The sequence below is a fragment of the Eutrema salsugineum genome, unplaced genomic scaffold, assembly GCF_000478725.1.
Source record: "Eutrema salsugineum unplaced genomic scaffold, Eutsalg1_0 scaffold_16, whole genome shotgun sequence".
Classification (NCBI taxonomy): Eukaryota; Viridiplantae; Streptophyta; class Magnoliopsida; order Brassicales; family Brassicaceae; genus Eutrema; species Eutrema salsugineum.
In genome coordinates, this window is record NW_006256858.1 from 194,845 (window position 1) to 209,070 (window position 14,226).

General features: G+C 35.5%; 3 protein-coding genes across 4 annotated transcripts; all 3 read left to right on the plus strand.

Moving 5' to 3' along the window:
• The first annotated feature begins 4,049 nt into the window (after window positions 1–4,049).
• LOC18020730 (AT-hook motif nuclear-localized protein 15) lies at window positions 4,050–7,091 on the plus strand. 2 transcript variants are annotated; one of them, XM_024157778.1, is made up of 3 exons: window positions 4,050–4,371; window positions 4,654–4,835; window positions 4,920–7,091. In XM_024157778.1, exon 3 carries the CDS (start codon window positions 5,000–5,002, stop codon window positions 5,822–5,824), a length of 825 nt encoding a protein of 274 aa, XP_024013546.1. In that variant the 5' UTR covers window positions 4,050–4,371; window positions 4,654–4,835; window positions 4,920–4,999; the 3' UTR covers window positions 5,825–7,091. The 2 variants fall into 2 exon arrangements, with proteins under 2 accessions (XP_024013546.1, XP_006403446.1); XM_006403383.2 differs by lacking the exons at window positions 4,050–4,371; window positions 4,654–4,835 and having other exon boundaries at window positions 4,850–6,220; window positions 6,757–7,091.
• Window positions 7,092–9,695: 2,604 nt separating this feature from the next.
• LOC18020731 (L-type lectin-domain containing receptor kinase S.4) lies at window positions 9,696–11,747 on the plus strand. The gene has a single exon (XM_006403384.1). The coding sequence runs from the start codon at window positions 9,696–9,698 to the stop codon at window positions 11,745–11,747; it is 2,052 nt and encodes a 683-aa protein (XP_006403447.1).
• Window positions 11,748–12,656: 909 nt separating this feature from the next.
• Window positions 12,657–14,191, plus strand: LOC18020732 (aspartic proteinase PCS1). The gene has a single exon (XM_006403385.2). The coding sequence runs from the start codon at window positions 12,671–12,673 to the stop codon at window positions 14,012–14,014; it is 1,344 nt and encodes a 447-aa protein (XP_006403448.1). The 5' UTR covers window positions 12,657–12,670; the 3' UTR covers window positions 14,015–14,191.
• The last annotated feature ends 35 nt before the right edge of the window (window positions 14,192–14,226 follow it).

Genomic DNA, 14,226 nt, shown 5'->3' on the forward strand with positions numbered 1-14,226 from the left:
TAAATGGAGATTCTCTTATATTCTTTCATAAAAAAAAAAGGTGGTGAATGGCAAGAAATAAAGATGTATTTAGGTAAATGATCATTTCTAGAGTTGTTATTAGAAAACATGAAAATAGTAGTAAGGATAATATCTATCAAGATCCCTATGATTACTCCATACAATTATTCTCTATGAGTTCTCTCTATGATTCTGTAGCTCTTCTATATATAGCTTTGTAATTCTCATCATATGAAATAATATAACACAGTATTCTTATATTCAATAAATAGTACCATTAAAAATTTTAACAAACATGGTAGAATTTAACGCATTCTTTTTGGAAATCAATAGTTAATACCTATATAGAAAAAGTCTAATACGGAAAAAATCTGATTATACAACACTTAGAAATTAGAATATATGCCATAAACCAATATAAAACTCCATATGATCAACTACCTGTTGACAGAAAAAATAACTAGTTACAGAAAGAAATAATCTGTAAAAGGTAAAATCGTCCAAAATGGTCAAAAATCACTCTTGTCCATTAAGATTAAAAATAATATTTTCTCATTTTGTTAATACCATGTTTTTTTATAGTTATGAAGCGCAAACTACAAAGAGTCAATGACTATTTGAATTTAGCCAAAATAACTCATGAAAATATATTCTAAATTTTACAAATTTAGTTATATATGTATATATATATATATATATAACAATTTCGGGAGTTCAAGCGATACAAGCGACATCATAACGATAAGTAATATATACATTGTAGCGTAGTGTATTTATGCCAGAAAAATGTGTTCTGTCAAAAAAAAAAGTGTTGGGTAGTATATTTATGCCAGAAAAGTTGTATTTACGATCAATTTGATTTAATAGTACTGTATCATTAAGATTTATTTGAACGATATGTATCACCCTTGACATGCTAAGGTTTGAAAATCGTTTTCTATCATGTGTACAAGTTCCAACTAGTGTTTTTAACTTTGATTTTGCCTTGCTTCAACCATAATCATTCGAGATTATAATTTCTAAATTGATGTTGTACCTTTTTTTTAACAAATCGGGCCACATACATTGTATACGTTAATGTAATAGAACTTTTTTTTTTTTTTTGGAACATCAATGTGAAAGAACAGCGATATTACTGCTTAGGATATTCATTATTAGGATACTCTTCTTTTTTTTTAGCTTGACTTTGTTAAAAGAAAAACACATTTCTTTACTTGTACCCATAACCTATTTATCAACTCCTAATTATATATTTTTTATTCCTCCAAAGTGATTGGAAAAATGGTATAAGAATATATCCAAGTTCTTGTTTGACCTACATAAAATAATATCAAAATGAAAAGTCAATATAATATATCCAAGTTTTAACGAAAAGACATCCCGTTCATGAATTGATTATTGGTAAACAAATCTATATTGAATACTTTATACATTGATACGATAGAACATCTAATGTAAAACTCTACCATTGACAAGTTTAGAGGAAACTTTAGAAATATAAACAGTTTCTCTCAAATTTATTGATTAGTCAATAGACTTATTTATATAAAGATATAACTTGACTAACAAGTTCTTTACATATTTGATAATGGAAATCTACCTATTTAGTTAATAGAGAATATACACAAATATTAACTTTCTTTAACTTGATATCTCCGAGATCTCCGTAATACCCTCCCGCAAACTTATATGTGGTAACACATATGAGATTGGACAATCATTAAAATCTATAACGCCATATATCGCTGGATCACTGAAGTAAATAACTTGAAATTATCAAGTTGATCCGAACTAAAGTCACAAGCCTGGGTCACTCTTCGAACTTCTTGTCCATGAAGAAACTTGTGTCTTAAGTTAAAAAATGTCATATACATAATTCTAAACCATCGGATCAGTATATATCCGTTGGAGCCATCATCTTCTTGGCCACATTGATTTTATAGTTGATGAATAACCACATGAAGACCTGAAATAAAAATAAGAGAATGAAATATGAACAAACCCATTAGGTTCATGCTCATAGTCGCCATAATCACCTAAACATTTTAAAGTTTTTTTTTAAATCAACTCAATAATTAAAAGAAGAAAGAATGAAGAAAATAGAATAATAAAATAGAAGTAGAAGAAGTTGTTGAATAACTAGAATAAGTTATTGAATAAGATAGAAGACAAGGTTAAATATATATATATTTTTTAAGTGATTGTAAATAAGAAATTGTAGATGATATGAAGCAGTTCAAGGATCGAACAAAACCAAAAATTTGTATAATTTGGTTATGTCTCTGATACCATGACAAGTTTGGAGGAAACTTTAGAAATATAAACAGTTTCTCTCAAATTTATTGATTAGTCAATAGACTTATTTATACAAAGATATAACTTGACTAACAAGTTCTTTACATATTTGATAATGGAAATTTACCTATTTAGTTAATAGAGAATATACACAAATATTAACTTTCTTTAACTTGATCTCTCCGAGATCTCAGTAATAACCATACATAGAATGATAGAATGACATTTTTATCTGCACTAAGTTGCGTTCGAACGGTGACAAAGAAAATACTACATAAATGATAGACGTATAGAGAGGTAGGTATTAATTTAATATATGATATAATGTAACGTTCCATCCTAGTGGCCATTGGGGCCGGTGGTGGCCTTCTTTTGATTCACTTCATAAAGAAGTGAGACCAAATTCATTAATTTTGGTATTACTATTATATAGTTTTGTTGACATCAGACCTAATTTATTACTATTATTATTGGATATGGTCGTATGTATGGTCAGACCAAATATTCGAGGAATTAAAATTCCAATTTCTCAAGCGGGAAATGAATTTTCGGAATGGAGTATATGAATTTTAAACATGTCGTCGTCATCCTTCCTCAAATTCAATGTTTCTAAATCCTTTACCATTACAATTTTTTGTTCTTCTGGTAAATGGTTTTTGTCCTTTTTGCATTTATTAGAGATAGTCAAATGATACACCCCCACTCTTGCATTCTATCCAAACTGTACTTACCTATATAAGTTTTAAATACCAATAACTATCAGACCTTACTTAGATCTTACGATCTATTTATACTCTCATTTCACATTTAAACTTTGTAATAGTCTTTCATATTAACAAATTGGTTTTTTGAACAAACTAAACAATAATCTTTTTTTTCTTGGTAAAATTCTGCAAACATTCAAGGATCCTTCCACCAGGCACCAACTGTATTTATTTTTGTCAACAAAGCATCTACCAACTGAACTCGTAAATAAAGCGATTACATTATAACAGAAAACTTCAAATATTCATAGTAATTAATATCAAACGTAATATAGATTTTCCTAGTCTGCTTTAGTACGAAATTTATTACATGAAATTACATAATGATATAATAGATACAGACTGTACCAATTTTTCAAATGTTATCCAAAGTACTAAGAAACTATGCAATATATGTGATAAGGATCTTAATCATATGTAAAATTTGTTTTTAGATATATTTATAGTCCTTGAACACACTAGCCTTTTTTGTTAATATATTAAAGTTGTTGCAAATGCAATTTTCGCACATACGGTACCTAAAGACGGTTCTTATTATTATGTATATTACATATAGATATCTATTTGAAACGTATAAAATAGACCTGACGGAAACTTAGTTCTAAACTTCTAACTTCTAAACTGATGATCAAACTTTTAAAAAGGAAATAGTTTAGCGATATTTCTGTTTTCAGTAATTTTTGTAACAGAACTAATATCAAAGTGTGTTTGCCTACCTGTTAGATACTTAGATGGGAAACGAAAATGTGAATAAACAATTTTTTTTTAAAAAGTCGTAAAGATATACGATAATTCAAGCTCAAGTCAACTTTTTTCTTCTCGTTTTCTAGCCTGATTTTTTCCACAATCAAACCAGAAAACTTATTACCAAATATGGATATGAAAATTGACAATTGAGGTCAGGGGTAACTTAGTAATATGAGGAATGGGTCCACAAAAGAAAAGCAATCCAGGGCCTAGTGGTGAGGAGATAGAGAGAAGAAGAGACAAGGCGTGTCTAGAGAAGCTCGCTCAAACTTTTGCACGAACACCTAAAAGTTCAATGGTCCAAAAGGACGGCTCTGGTCGAGAGATAGAGAGAGAGTAAGAGAGAGAACCGCCTCAGAGAGCGTAATCACGAAAGATCAAATCACCAAGAATCATCATCCACCACCTCTCACTCCCCTTATCGTACGCCTCTTTATCTTCGGTCCTTTTAACGTACGCACACGCCAAAGTACGAAATAGAAAGAGACGGTAAGAGATTTATACGACTTTCAAAGTACAAATCTTTCCCTGAAACAACCCTTGGACTCTCTCCCTCTCTCTTTGGGTACGGAATATTTTTCTCCTCTCTTCTCCTTTAATTTAACCTTTTTTTCTCATTAGCTACTAGAGAAGAAAACAAAAACAGAAAAAGGGACTTCCTTTTATTCAAAATCACATAAAGTTTGGATTTTTTTATTCGATTGGAAAATAAAGTTAAGATTTTTTCTGGTTGGGGTTTCTGAGTTTTTTGATATTTGCTGATAGCTTTTTGGGTTTTTTTTCTTTCGGGTTTTCTTCTTGTTCTAGATCTGATTCTTTTCTTTTGTCCTTTTTTTTTCTTCTTCAGGTATATGATATAGAGAACAAAATGATGTCCCATGTCTTCTGTGTCTGCTTCATGCAACATGTTGGTTTGGATTTGGTTACAAAAGATGCAATCTAAAGTTTAGGATAAGGTTTTCGGATTCTCTCTTCACCCTTGTAATAGTTTCTTGTCGGAGAGCCGCAACAACAAAAAAGAAAAAAAAGGTTTCATTTTTACTTTATTTTCACTAGAGAGCACAAAAAAAAAAAAGAAAAAAGTAAAATCAATGGCGAATCCTTGGTGGGTAGGGAATGCTGCGATCGGAGGAGTTGAGAGTCCAGTGACGTCATCAGCTCCGTCTTTGCATCACAGAAACAACAACCCGACTATGACCCGGTCGGATCCAAGATTGGACCATGACTTCACCAACAACAGTGGAAGCCCTATTACTCAGACTCAGAACAGCCAAGAAGAACAGAACAGCCGTGACGAGCTACCCGCCGTCGAACCCGGTTCCGGATCCGGGTCTACGGGTCGACGTCCAAGAGGAAGACCTCCTGGTTCCAAGAACAAACCAAAGAATCCGGTGGTTGTCACCAAAGAAAGCCCCAACTCGCTGCAAAGCCATGTCCTCGAGATCGCAACCGGAGCTGACGTGGCGGAAAGCTTAAACGCCTTTGCTCGTAGACGCGGCAGAGGCGTTTCGGTTCTGAGCGGTAACGGTTTGGTCACTAATGTCACTCTGCGTCAGCCTGCTGCCTCTGGAGGAGTTGTGAGCTTACGTGGTCAGTTTGAGATCTTGTCTATGTGTGGTGCGTTTCTTCCAACCTCTGGTTCTCCTGCTGCAGCTGCTGGTTTAACCATTTACTTGGCTGGAGCTCAAGGTCAAGTCGTGGGAGGTGGAGTCGCGGGACCGCTTATTGCATCTGGACCGGTTATTGTGATTGCTGCTACGTTTTGCAATGCTACTTACGAGAGGTTACCGATTGAAGATGAGCAACAACAAGAGCAGCTACAACCGCAACAGGAAGAAGCTAAGAAGGAGAAGGAAAATGATGATAATGAGAGTGGGAATGATCGGAATGAAGGGTCTATGCAGCAGCAGCAGCAGATGTATAATATGCCTCCTAATTTTATGCCAAATGGTCATCAAATGGCTCAACATGATGTGTTTTGGGGTGCTCCTCCGCCTCGTGCTCCTCCTTCGTATTGATAAATTAGATAGGCGGGTGGTTTGCAAGGGTTTCTTTTAGCAGGAATGATTTACATTTTCCCATCTGTTGAAATCATTTAGGATGGTTAGGCTTTTGTTTGTTAAGCTCTCTCAAAGTTTTCTTCTTTTTTTTTGTGCGGATTAATCTTGTGACATTTAGCTAGTGTTTGTTTGTTTGTTTGTTTTGTGGCGGTGATTACTGGTTTTTCTGACTGATTATTTTGATCGCGGATAGCTTTTGATGAAGACAAACTGATTGTAGAATTGCCTTTTTGAGTTTTGATGTTCTTCTTCTTTCTTTAAGAAGTGGAAAAAACTGGAGCAATGTCTTGAAGAGAAATGGTGTGTGGCTTCTTACATTGAAAGCATTTATGACTCGTTCCTTTCTTAATGTTGGTAAGTGTGATTCTCATTGAGCTTTCTTTGTTTCTCAAGGCATCTTAATTGTTTAAAGCATTGTTTAGTTCATTTCTTAGATTTTTGCACTTCAAACTCTTACTTGTTGAGGCCGGTTAGTTTGGTTCAGGTATTCGCTCTATTACTTTATTCTTCTCGAGCTTGTGATGTGGTAAATACTAGTTATCAAGGGCATGGCTTACTTGCAAGTAGATAACCATGGTTATATGTAGCGATTTAAGGAGTTTGCATTTGCTACATTTTGAATCTTTAATTCTATCGACATAAGAGCATACAGAATAGGATTCTAGCTCCGCGGCGATTAGGGTTAGTGAGGTCTTATGTGCTTAATAGTGATATGTTCTCACATACAAGTGTTTATTGTTAACTCTTCTAGTGAGAGTTGTTTGGTAGCTGAGGAACTTCAAAAAAGGTGATTTCATTGGTTTTTGGTTTTGGTCCCAACGTTTTATTGCCAAAAAAGGGTGTTGTTATGGTTTCCTTAAATATGGTACTTTTTTGGATATTTTCCACAGTCTTTGGTCTTACAAATTCCTCCTTTTGTGTTACACTTGCAATACAAGCAAATCAAAATAGAAGTACGGACGATTTGGTCCCATCATAACTTAACTCCGTATTTTTGTATTTCAACGGTTGAGTACAAAATGATAACGTTTTTTAACTCCTTGGGATGATTTATTTTTATTTCTGTGGGTTAACGATTTAGCCATCTACGTAATTTTTGTGGGAAAATTGTTGCCAAGGTTTATAATATATTAATTGTTTATTTGTGTTTTGCGATTGCAAGTTCATTTTGAAATATTTTGTTGGTGTATAAAAAGCATAATATATTAACATGCAAATGTGAAAACTCGCTATTCTAAAGGGTGAGCCAGAGATACCGACCGGATCGAATCTATCATCTCACATTAGCACATATTAGTTTAAAGTTCTCTGGTAGCACGCACTTTAAAAAGATTAAGGTTCAATGTTTCTAAATTTTCGTTTAAAGGAAAACACACTGCTCTTAAGGTGCTAAAAGGAGTGGATATCTAGTTCATTTGGCCCAGTTTTTATTTTTCGAATTTAAAGAAACATGTAAAGAAGAGGAACCAACTGTTTTGTTTGTTTTGGTTTGGTTAGAAAAAATATTGTTAATTGGGGTTTATTTGTTCGGCTTCAGTTCCAAAATAACTGAGCCAATCTAGACCGAAACAATCCTCCGTCATCAATATTCCTTTTCCAAACAACTATTTATTTACGCTTCTCTTTTCAAAAGCTTGATTCTGCTATTTTCTTACCTGTAACCAAATGAATTAAGACTCACGTTTTTCAAATGATTTGCTATGTATAGATGATGGCATGATGCACTCTTGAAATATAATGAGGATATCAAAGCTATCAATAGGCATTTCATGATTATTAATCATTGATTTTATTCTGTTCCTATACCTTTGTTATTTTATTATTCCGTTATTCCATCATCCCACTATTTATCTAACCATTTTAGTAATCACTATAATCAATATCATTTTCTATTTTCTTTAGCTATTTTAACTTTTAAACGCTCTCTTTTTCAACAACCATTTCTTTTGTTTTGAACGACTTTAACTTATTAGCCGTTAGTCTCACCTGAACTTAGACTTATCCCATTCTTCTTTCAATAGCTTTATAATTTGATTTATTGACTTTTTGTTTCATATCCAAGACTATTTTCGTATTTCATATATATAATCAAAGTGCATGCATTTCAAAATTTTCAATGTCAAGCGGAACGTTTACACAATTCATTATATATGAAAACTCGTGTCATAATACTTTAGCATATTTAGTTTTTCTACGAAATTTATCGAATGGTGAAACTATATAAAGTTATTTTGTTGGTATTAGTTTAGTGCCTTTGCCCAAGACATCGTCACTGGTGCCGAAACTTGAAACCACGTTACCGAAGAACTGTCCAGGCTGTCCTGGCTGTATACTTCGGCGGGTTTTTTTTTTTTTTTTTTTCTGCTAAAGGTGTATACTTTGGAGTTACCCGACAAATTCGTGTATTGATAGTACTTTTTTGTTTTGTTGCATTTGCCTTTGTTTCTCTAAGAATATATATTTCTCACATAGATACTGTTATTAAAAAAAAGGGACTAAGTGTTGATTGTGATTTTTAGTTGTTTTCAGTTATATATTTACTCCGACTTAATTAATAAAATTGTGGTTAGTGGTAAAAAATATCATTTAAACCTTAAAGTAGTAGTAGTTATTAAATCATGAAACATCGACCCCCGATATCCTCTAGTAAAACAGAGCCGATCAATTACCAATGTTAGTAATATTGTTGTCTCCATAAGAAAATAAAAAACTGTTCTTTATCTAGACTAGTGTCATTTTAATAGCGTTAGAAGTTTTCAACGAAGTGTGTGTGCCTCAGTAGCACGAACGGTGAGATCAGATGAATCAAGATTAAAGATCAAATTTCATGTATCTACAAAAATTATTGAAATTCTTTCTTGGTCATTATGGACAGAGCCGTGCCTTGTATTCAAAAAAGGCATTTGCTTTAGGCCACCAAAATTTGTTCTAGTTTTAAAGGTCACATTTTCTTATAACGTTAACCAAATATGTAAAATACATGATTTTGTTTGTTATATATAGTAGAAGAACATTATATAGTTATATATAAATGTTTGAGACCTACAACAACAATAAAGGTATTTTGATGTTTAAAATTTCATTTTGTTTTAAGAAATTATAATAATATTAACATAAAATAAACTATAAATAGAAATACATATTTAAATATATAAAAAAAACACATTTTATGATTTGCCTTAACCTCCATAAAGCTAAGCACGGCACTGATTATGGACATCTTAAATAGCAAGAATATCCAACTTTTTATAAACATCCGAATTATTTGGATTAACAATATACCCTGGTTATTAAAAAACAAATATATGGAAAAACTCCGACACTTGGACTTAGTTTACATATTCCCACATATTCGGAAACTAATTGTTTCGACCAAAAAAATAAAAATTTGTTGATGCCATATATGTATGCATAAGAAATAAAATTCACAAGTCCAAAGTCGTGAATCGTAGATTACAAAATACATACGTACTTGCTCAACGATTAAACTAGTCAATACCGACGATCTCGACTGATATTACCAACATCGATATAGTATCAAATAGTACTAATTAACCTCGTATAATCGTATTTAAAGCAAGTTCAGTTTGCTGTTTAAAAATTGAATATGTGATACTGTAATCTATCTAGAAATAATCACATGTTCCTGTATCACCAACATCATTCTCAGCATCACATGCTATCATAATATTCACCATCTTCTTACCTCTTCCTAATAGATCGTATGTTAGAACTAATAACCATAACAACTCATTATCTTGTTTACTTATCTCCCAAGGAAACAACTTACAGAGAATCTAAACCTTTCAAACAAAAAAAAACATTGTTGATGGAGACCTTTGTCTACATATGGCTACTACTCATCTTCTTCACAAACTTGGTTTCATCTCTAACTCATGACTTCTCCTTCGTTGGGTTCAAGAAAGCCTCTCTAAATCTAATCATGTCCGGAGGTGCAGAGATCGCCGACACAGGAGCCATCAGGCTCACTACAGACACAAGTCGCGTGTTCGGTCACGCCTTCTACTCCTTACCAATCCGGTGCAAACAAACCGGTCAAAACCGTTGTCTGTCTTTCTCCACCTCTTTTGTAATCGCCATGGTTCCAGAGTACGTGACGCTTGGAGGCCACGGACTTGCCTTCGCCATCACGCCAACGCCAGATCTCGCAGGTTCTCTTCCTAGCCAGTACATGGGCCTTTTGAACTCGAGCCGAGTAAACTTCTCGAGCCACTTCTTCGCTGTGGAGTTCGATACTGTCAAAGATTTGGAGTTTGAGGACATCAATGATAACCATGTTGGTATCAATATAAACAGCATGGAATCGAGTGCTTCGACTCCTGCTGGCTATTTTCTCGCAAACTCAACAAGAAAGGAGCTTTTCCTCGACAGTGGTAGAGTGATTCAAGCTTGGGTTGATTATGATTCATACAAGAAAAGGTTAGATGTTAAGCTTTCTCCATTCTCCGAGAAACCAAAGTTGTCTCTTCTCTCTTACGACGTAGACCTGTCCTCTGTTTTTGGAGATGAGATGTATGTTGGATTCTCTGCTTCGACCGGTTTGCTAGCTAGTTCTCATTACATCTTAGGTTGGAACTTTAACATGAGTGGAGAAGCTTTGTCTCTGTCTTTGCCATCTCTCCCTCGGATCCCACGTTCAATCAAGAAGAAGAATAAGAGCCTTGGTTTGATCCTCGGAGTATCTCTATCGTGTTCCCTTTTGATCATCGCAGTTATTGTCGTTGCAGTGATGTTTGGTTTAAAAAAGGCGAAAGATGAAGACAGAGTTGAAGAATGGGAGCTAGATTTTGGTCCACATAGATTCTCTTATCAAGAACTGAAGAAAGCTACGAATGGTTTCGGAGACAAGGAGCTTCTAGGGTCTGGAGGATTTGGGAAAGTATACAAAGGAAAGCTTCCGGATTCAGACGAGTTTGTAGCCGTCAAGAGAATCTCTCACGAGTCAAGACAAGGTGTACGAGAATTCATGTCTGAGGTCTCGAGCATTGGTCATCTCCGGCATAGGAATCTTGTTCAGTTGCTCGGTTGGTGTCGAAGACGAGAGGATTTGCTTCTGGTCTATGATTTCATGCCTAATGGAAGCTTAGACATGTACTTGTTCGACGAAAAACCTAAAGTTATCTTGACTTGGAAGCAAAGATTCAACATCATTAAAGGGGTTGCTTCAGGGTTACTCTACCTACACGAAGGATGGGAACAAACCGTTATTCACCGTGATATTAAAGCAGCAAACGTTTTGTTAGACGGTGAAATGAACGGGCGGGTAGGAGATTTCGGTCTTGCTAAGTTATATGAGCACGGATCAAACCCTGGAGCTACAAGAGTAGTTGGTACATTTGGTTACTTAGCACCAGAACTTACTAAATCCGGAAAGTTGACAACAAGCACAGATGTTTACGCGTTTGGGGCGCTTTTGTTGGAAGTAGCTTGCGGAAGAAGACCGATCGAGACAAATGCATTACCTGAAGAGCTTGTAATGGTTGATTGGGTTTGGTCAAGGTGGCAAAGCGGAGACATTAGAGATGTTGTGGACAGGAGACTGAACGGTGAGTTTGATGAAGAGGAAGTTGTTATGGTTATCAAATTAGGGCTTCTCTGTTCGAACAATTCGCCGGAGGTTCGACCTTCAATGAGACAAGTGGTTATGTATCTTGAAAAGCAGTTTCCGTCGCCGGAAGTTGTTCCTGCGCCGGATTTCTTAGACGTAAATGATAGTATGTGTCTTGATGATGGAAGTGGTAATGCTGGCGAGTTTGAGGATTTTGTGGATTCAGCTACGTTTTATAGTGGACCAAACGAGAGTACTACTACATCGTCGATATTCTCATTCGCCGGTAAAACTAAAACTGATGGGAGATGACGGATTTTGATTCAGGTTCTTTAAAACCGTATTATGGTTACAGTTTAAGTAAATTCACTTCACAGTGAAAAATGTAAGATGTATGCTCAAATGTGTAGTATTTTCATTAATTATTATGATTGTTTTCAGTTAAACCCGTTCAAGTTGTTGCTCAAGGTTTTGTGTTGGTCGAGTCCATCCTGTGTCGAACATTAGGTATTTGCTTATGAAGAACATCATGTTATCCTCAGCAATATTAAACCCCGCATTATAAATATAATAAGCTAATATAAATTAGTACAGTGATTAGCAAATTTTGTTTAGTTTGCTCATTCCATCTCAAGCTCCTAGTTCGCTTAGTTTGATATGGAAGGCGAGTTTTCGTTTGACTGATGTCTTAGATACAATTTAAAAACTATTTATATAAAATTTATCCCCAACAATATTCCTATATACAACATTATCATATAACCAAATATTCTTTTGTTTCAAAACGATAGATCTTTGTCAATCTGAATTATAACTAAAAGCTTAACTCTTAAAATAAACTAAACTTTGACCTCATATACCTTAACGGAATGCCAGAATTTAATACCTAGGTTGGTACCTTGACTAAATTTAATGACAAACTCAACGTCTTGGCAATGTGTATATATTAATTGATTTCTTAGACTAACTTCTTCTTTGCAAACTTTGATTGGTAATCTATTAACTAAAATTCAAACAATCTTTTTCTGGTTTCCTTCACGTATCTGGTTCCTTGATTCTAAGCGTTACCAAGATTTAGTTATTGGTTTTATTTTCCTCACCCGTTTTTAATGCATTTCCACCCTCGTCATTTCATTTCCTTAATTGCAAGAAATTCACTTAAACACACATATATATATATAAGGATGCATGAACTGATAACAATTAGGATTTGAAGAGATAAACAATAAACAAAGATGTCTTCATCATCGATTCATCTCCAAATCACATTTTGGCTTCTAATAATTTCCCCTCTCGCCATCTCAAGAATCTTCCCAACAAACCAAACACTACTCATCCTCCCTCTCACAACCCAAAACATCCATAACTCTTCTTCAACAATACTCCTGCAACGACGTCGTTCTTCTCCATCCTTCAAGATCCTTTTCACTCACGGTGTCACACTCACCGCCTCTCTAACCGCCGGTTCTCCTCCACAGACCATCACCATGGTTCTCGACACCGGAAGCGAGCTCTCGTGGCTCCATTGCAAACGATTCTCAGCCCACACCTCCATTTTCAACCACGCAAAATCCTCTTCTTACACTTCTCTACCATGTTCATCACCCGTTTGCACCACCCAAACCCAAGACTTAACCAATCCTGCCACGTGTGACCACAAGTCTAATCTCTGCCACGTGGCTGTCTCCTACGTTGATGGTTCCTCCATGGATGGGAACCTCGCTCAAGAGACGTTTCGAATCGGGTCGTTGACCAGACCCGCCACGTCATTCGGGTGCATGGACCTGAGTTCCAGCACAACACCAGAGGAAGATGGTAAAACCACCGGGTTAATGGGAATGAACCGGGGTCGGTTATCGTTTGTTAACCAGATGGGTTTATCTAAATTCTCTTATTGTATCTCCGGTTCTGACTCTACCGGTGTTTTGGTTCTCGGTGACGCGAGTTACCCATCGCTTCCACCTCTCAAATACACGCCTTTGGTAACCAAAATGGATCGGTTACCTTATTGGGACCGGTTCGCGTACACGGTCCAATTCCAAGGAATTCGGGTCGGGTCTAAATTGCTACCCATTCCTAACTCCAACTTTGTTCCGGATCATTCCGGAGCGGGTCAGACAATCTTTGATTCCGGTACACAGTTCACGTTCCTGCTAGCTCCGGTTTACAACATCCTGAAAACCGAGTTTACCCAACAAACCAAATCTATTCTCACTGTTGACCCGAGTTTCGTTTACCAAACCGCATTGGATCTCTGTTTCCGGGTCGGGTCAACTAAACCTGATTTTTCGAAACTGCCTACGGTGAGTCTGATGTTCGCAGGCGCAGAGCTAACCGTGTCGGGTCAAAAGCTGTTGTACCCGGTACCCGGGTCAGGACCCGAGCAGAAGTATTGCTTCACATTCGGTAACTCGGAACTCGAGGGCATCGAAATGTTTATAATTGGGAATCATCATCAGCAAAACGTGTGGATGGAGTACGATCTCGCACAGAGAAAAGTTGGATTTGCTAATGACGTCAAATGTAGTCAAGCGAGTCAACTTCTTGGATCGTCTGGTCTATATGGACACACTGTTTAAAATAATGTTATTTCATATAATATTATTGTTATGAGTTAATTGTTAATCAACTACAAAAAAAAAGCTCAGAACAATATTGTGGTTGATTATTACTTGGTCCGTATGACTCAAAAGCAAAAACTTGAGTCTTGACTATTATCCATATACATTGTTGTGTAATAATAAAATTTCTGAGGGTAACCAACAAAATTTGTAGCAAATTTTACCAATGA

Bases quoted from the DNA above. Each gene is read 5' to 3' on its own strand.
- LOC18020730 (XM_006403383.2), top strand. From the start codon at position 4,898: ATGGCGAATCCTTGGTGGGTAGGGAATGCTGCGATCGGAGGAGTTGAG.
- LOC18020731 (XM_006403384.1), top strand. From the start codon at position 9,696: ATGGAGACCTTTGTCTACATATGGCTACTACTCATCTTCTTCACAAAC.
- LOC18020732 (XM_006403385.2), top strand. From the start codon at position 12,671: ATGTCTTCATCATCGATTCATCTCCAAATCACATTTTGGCTTCTAATA.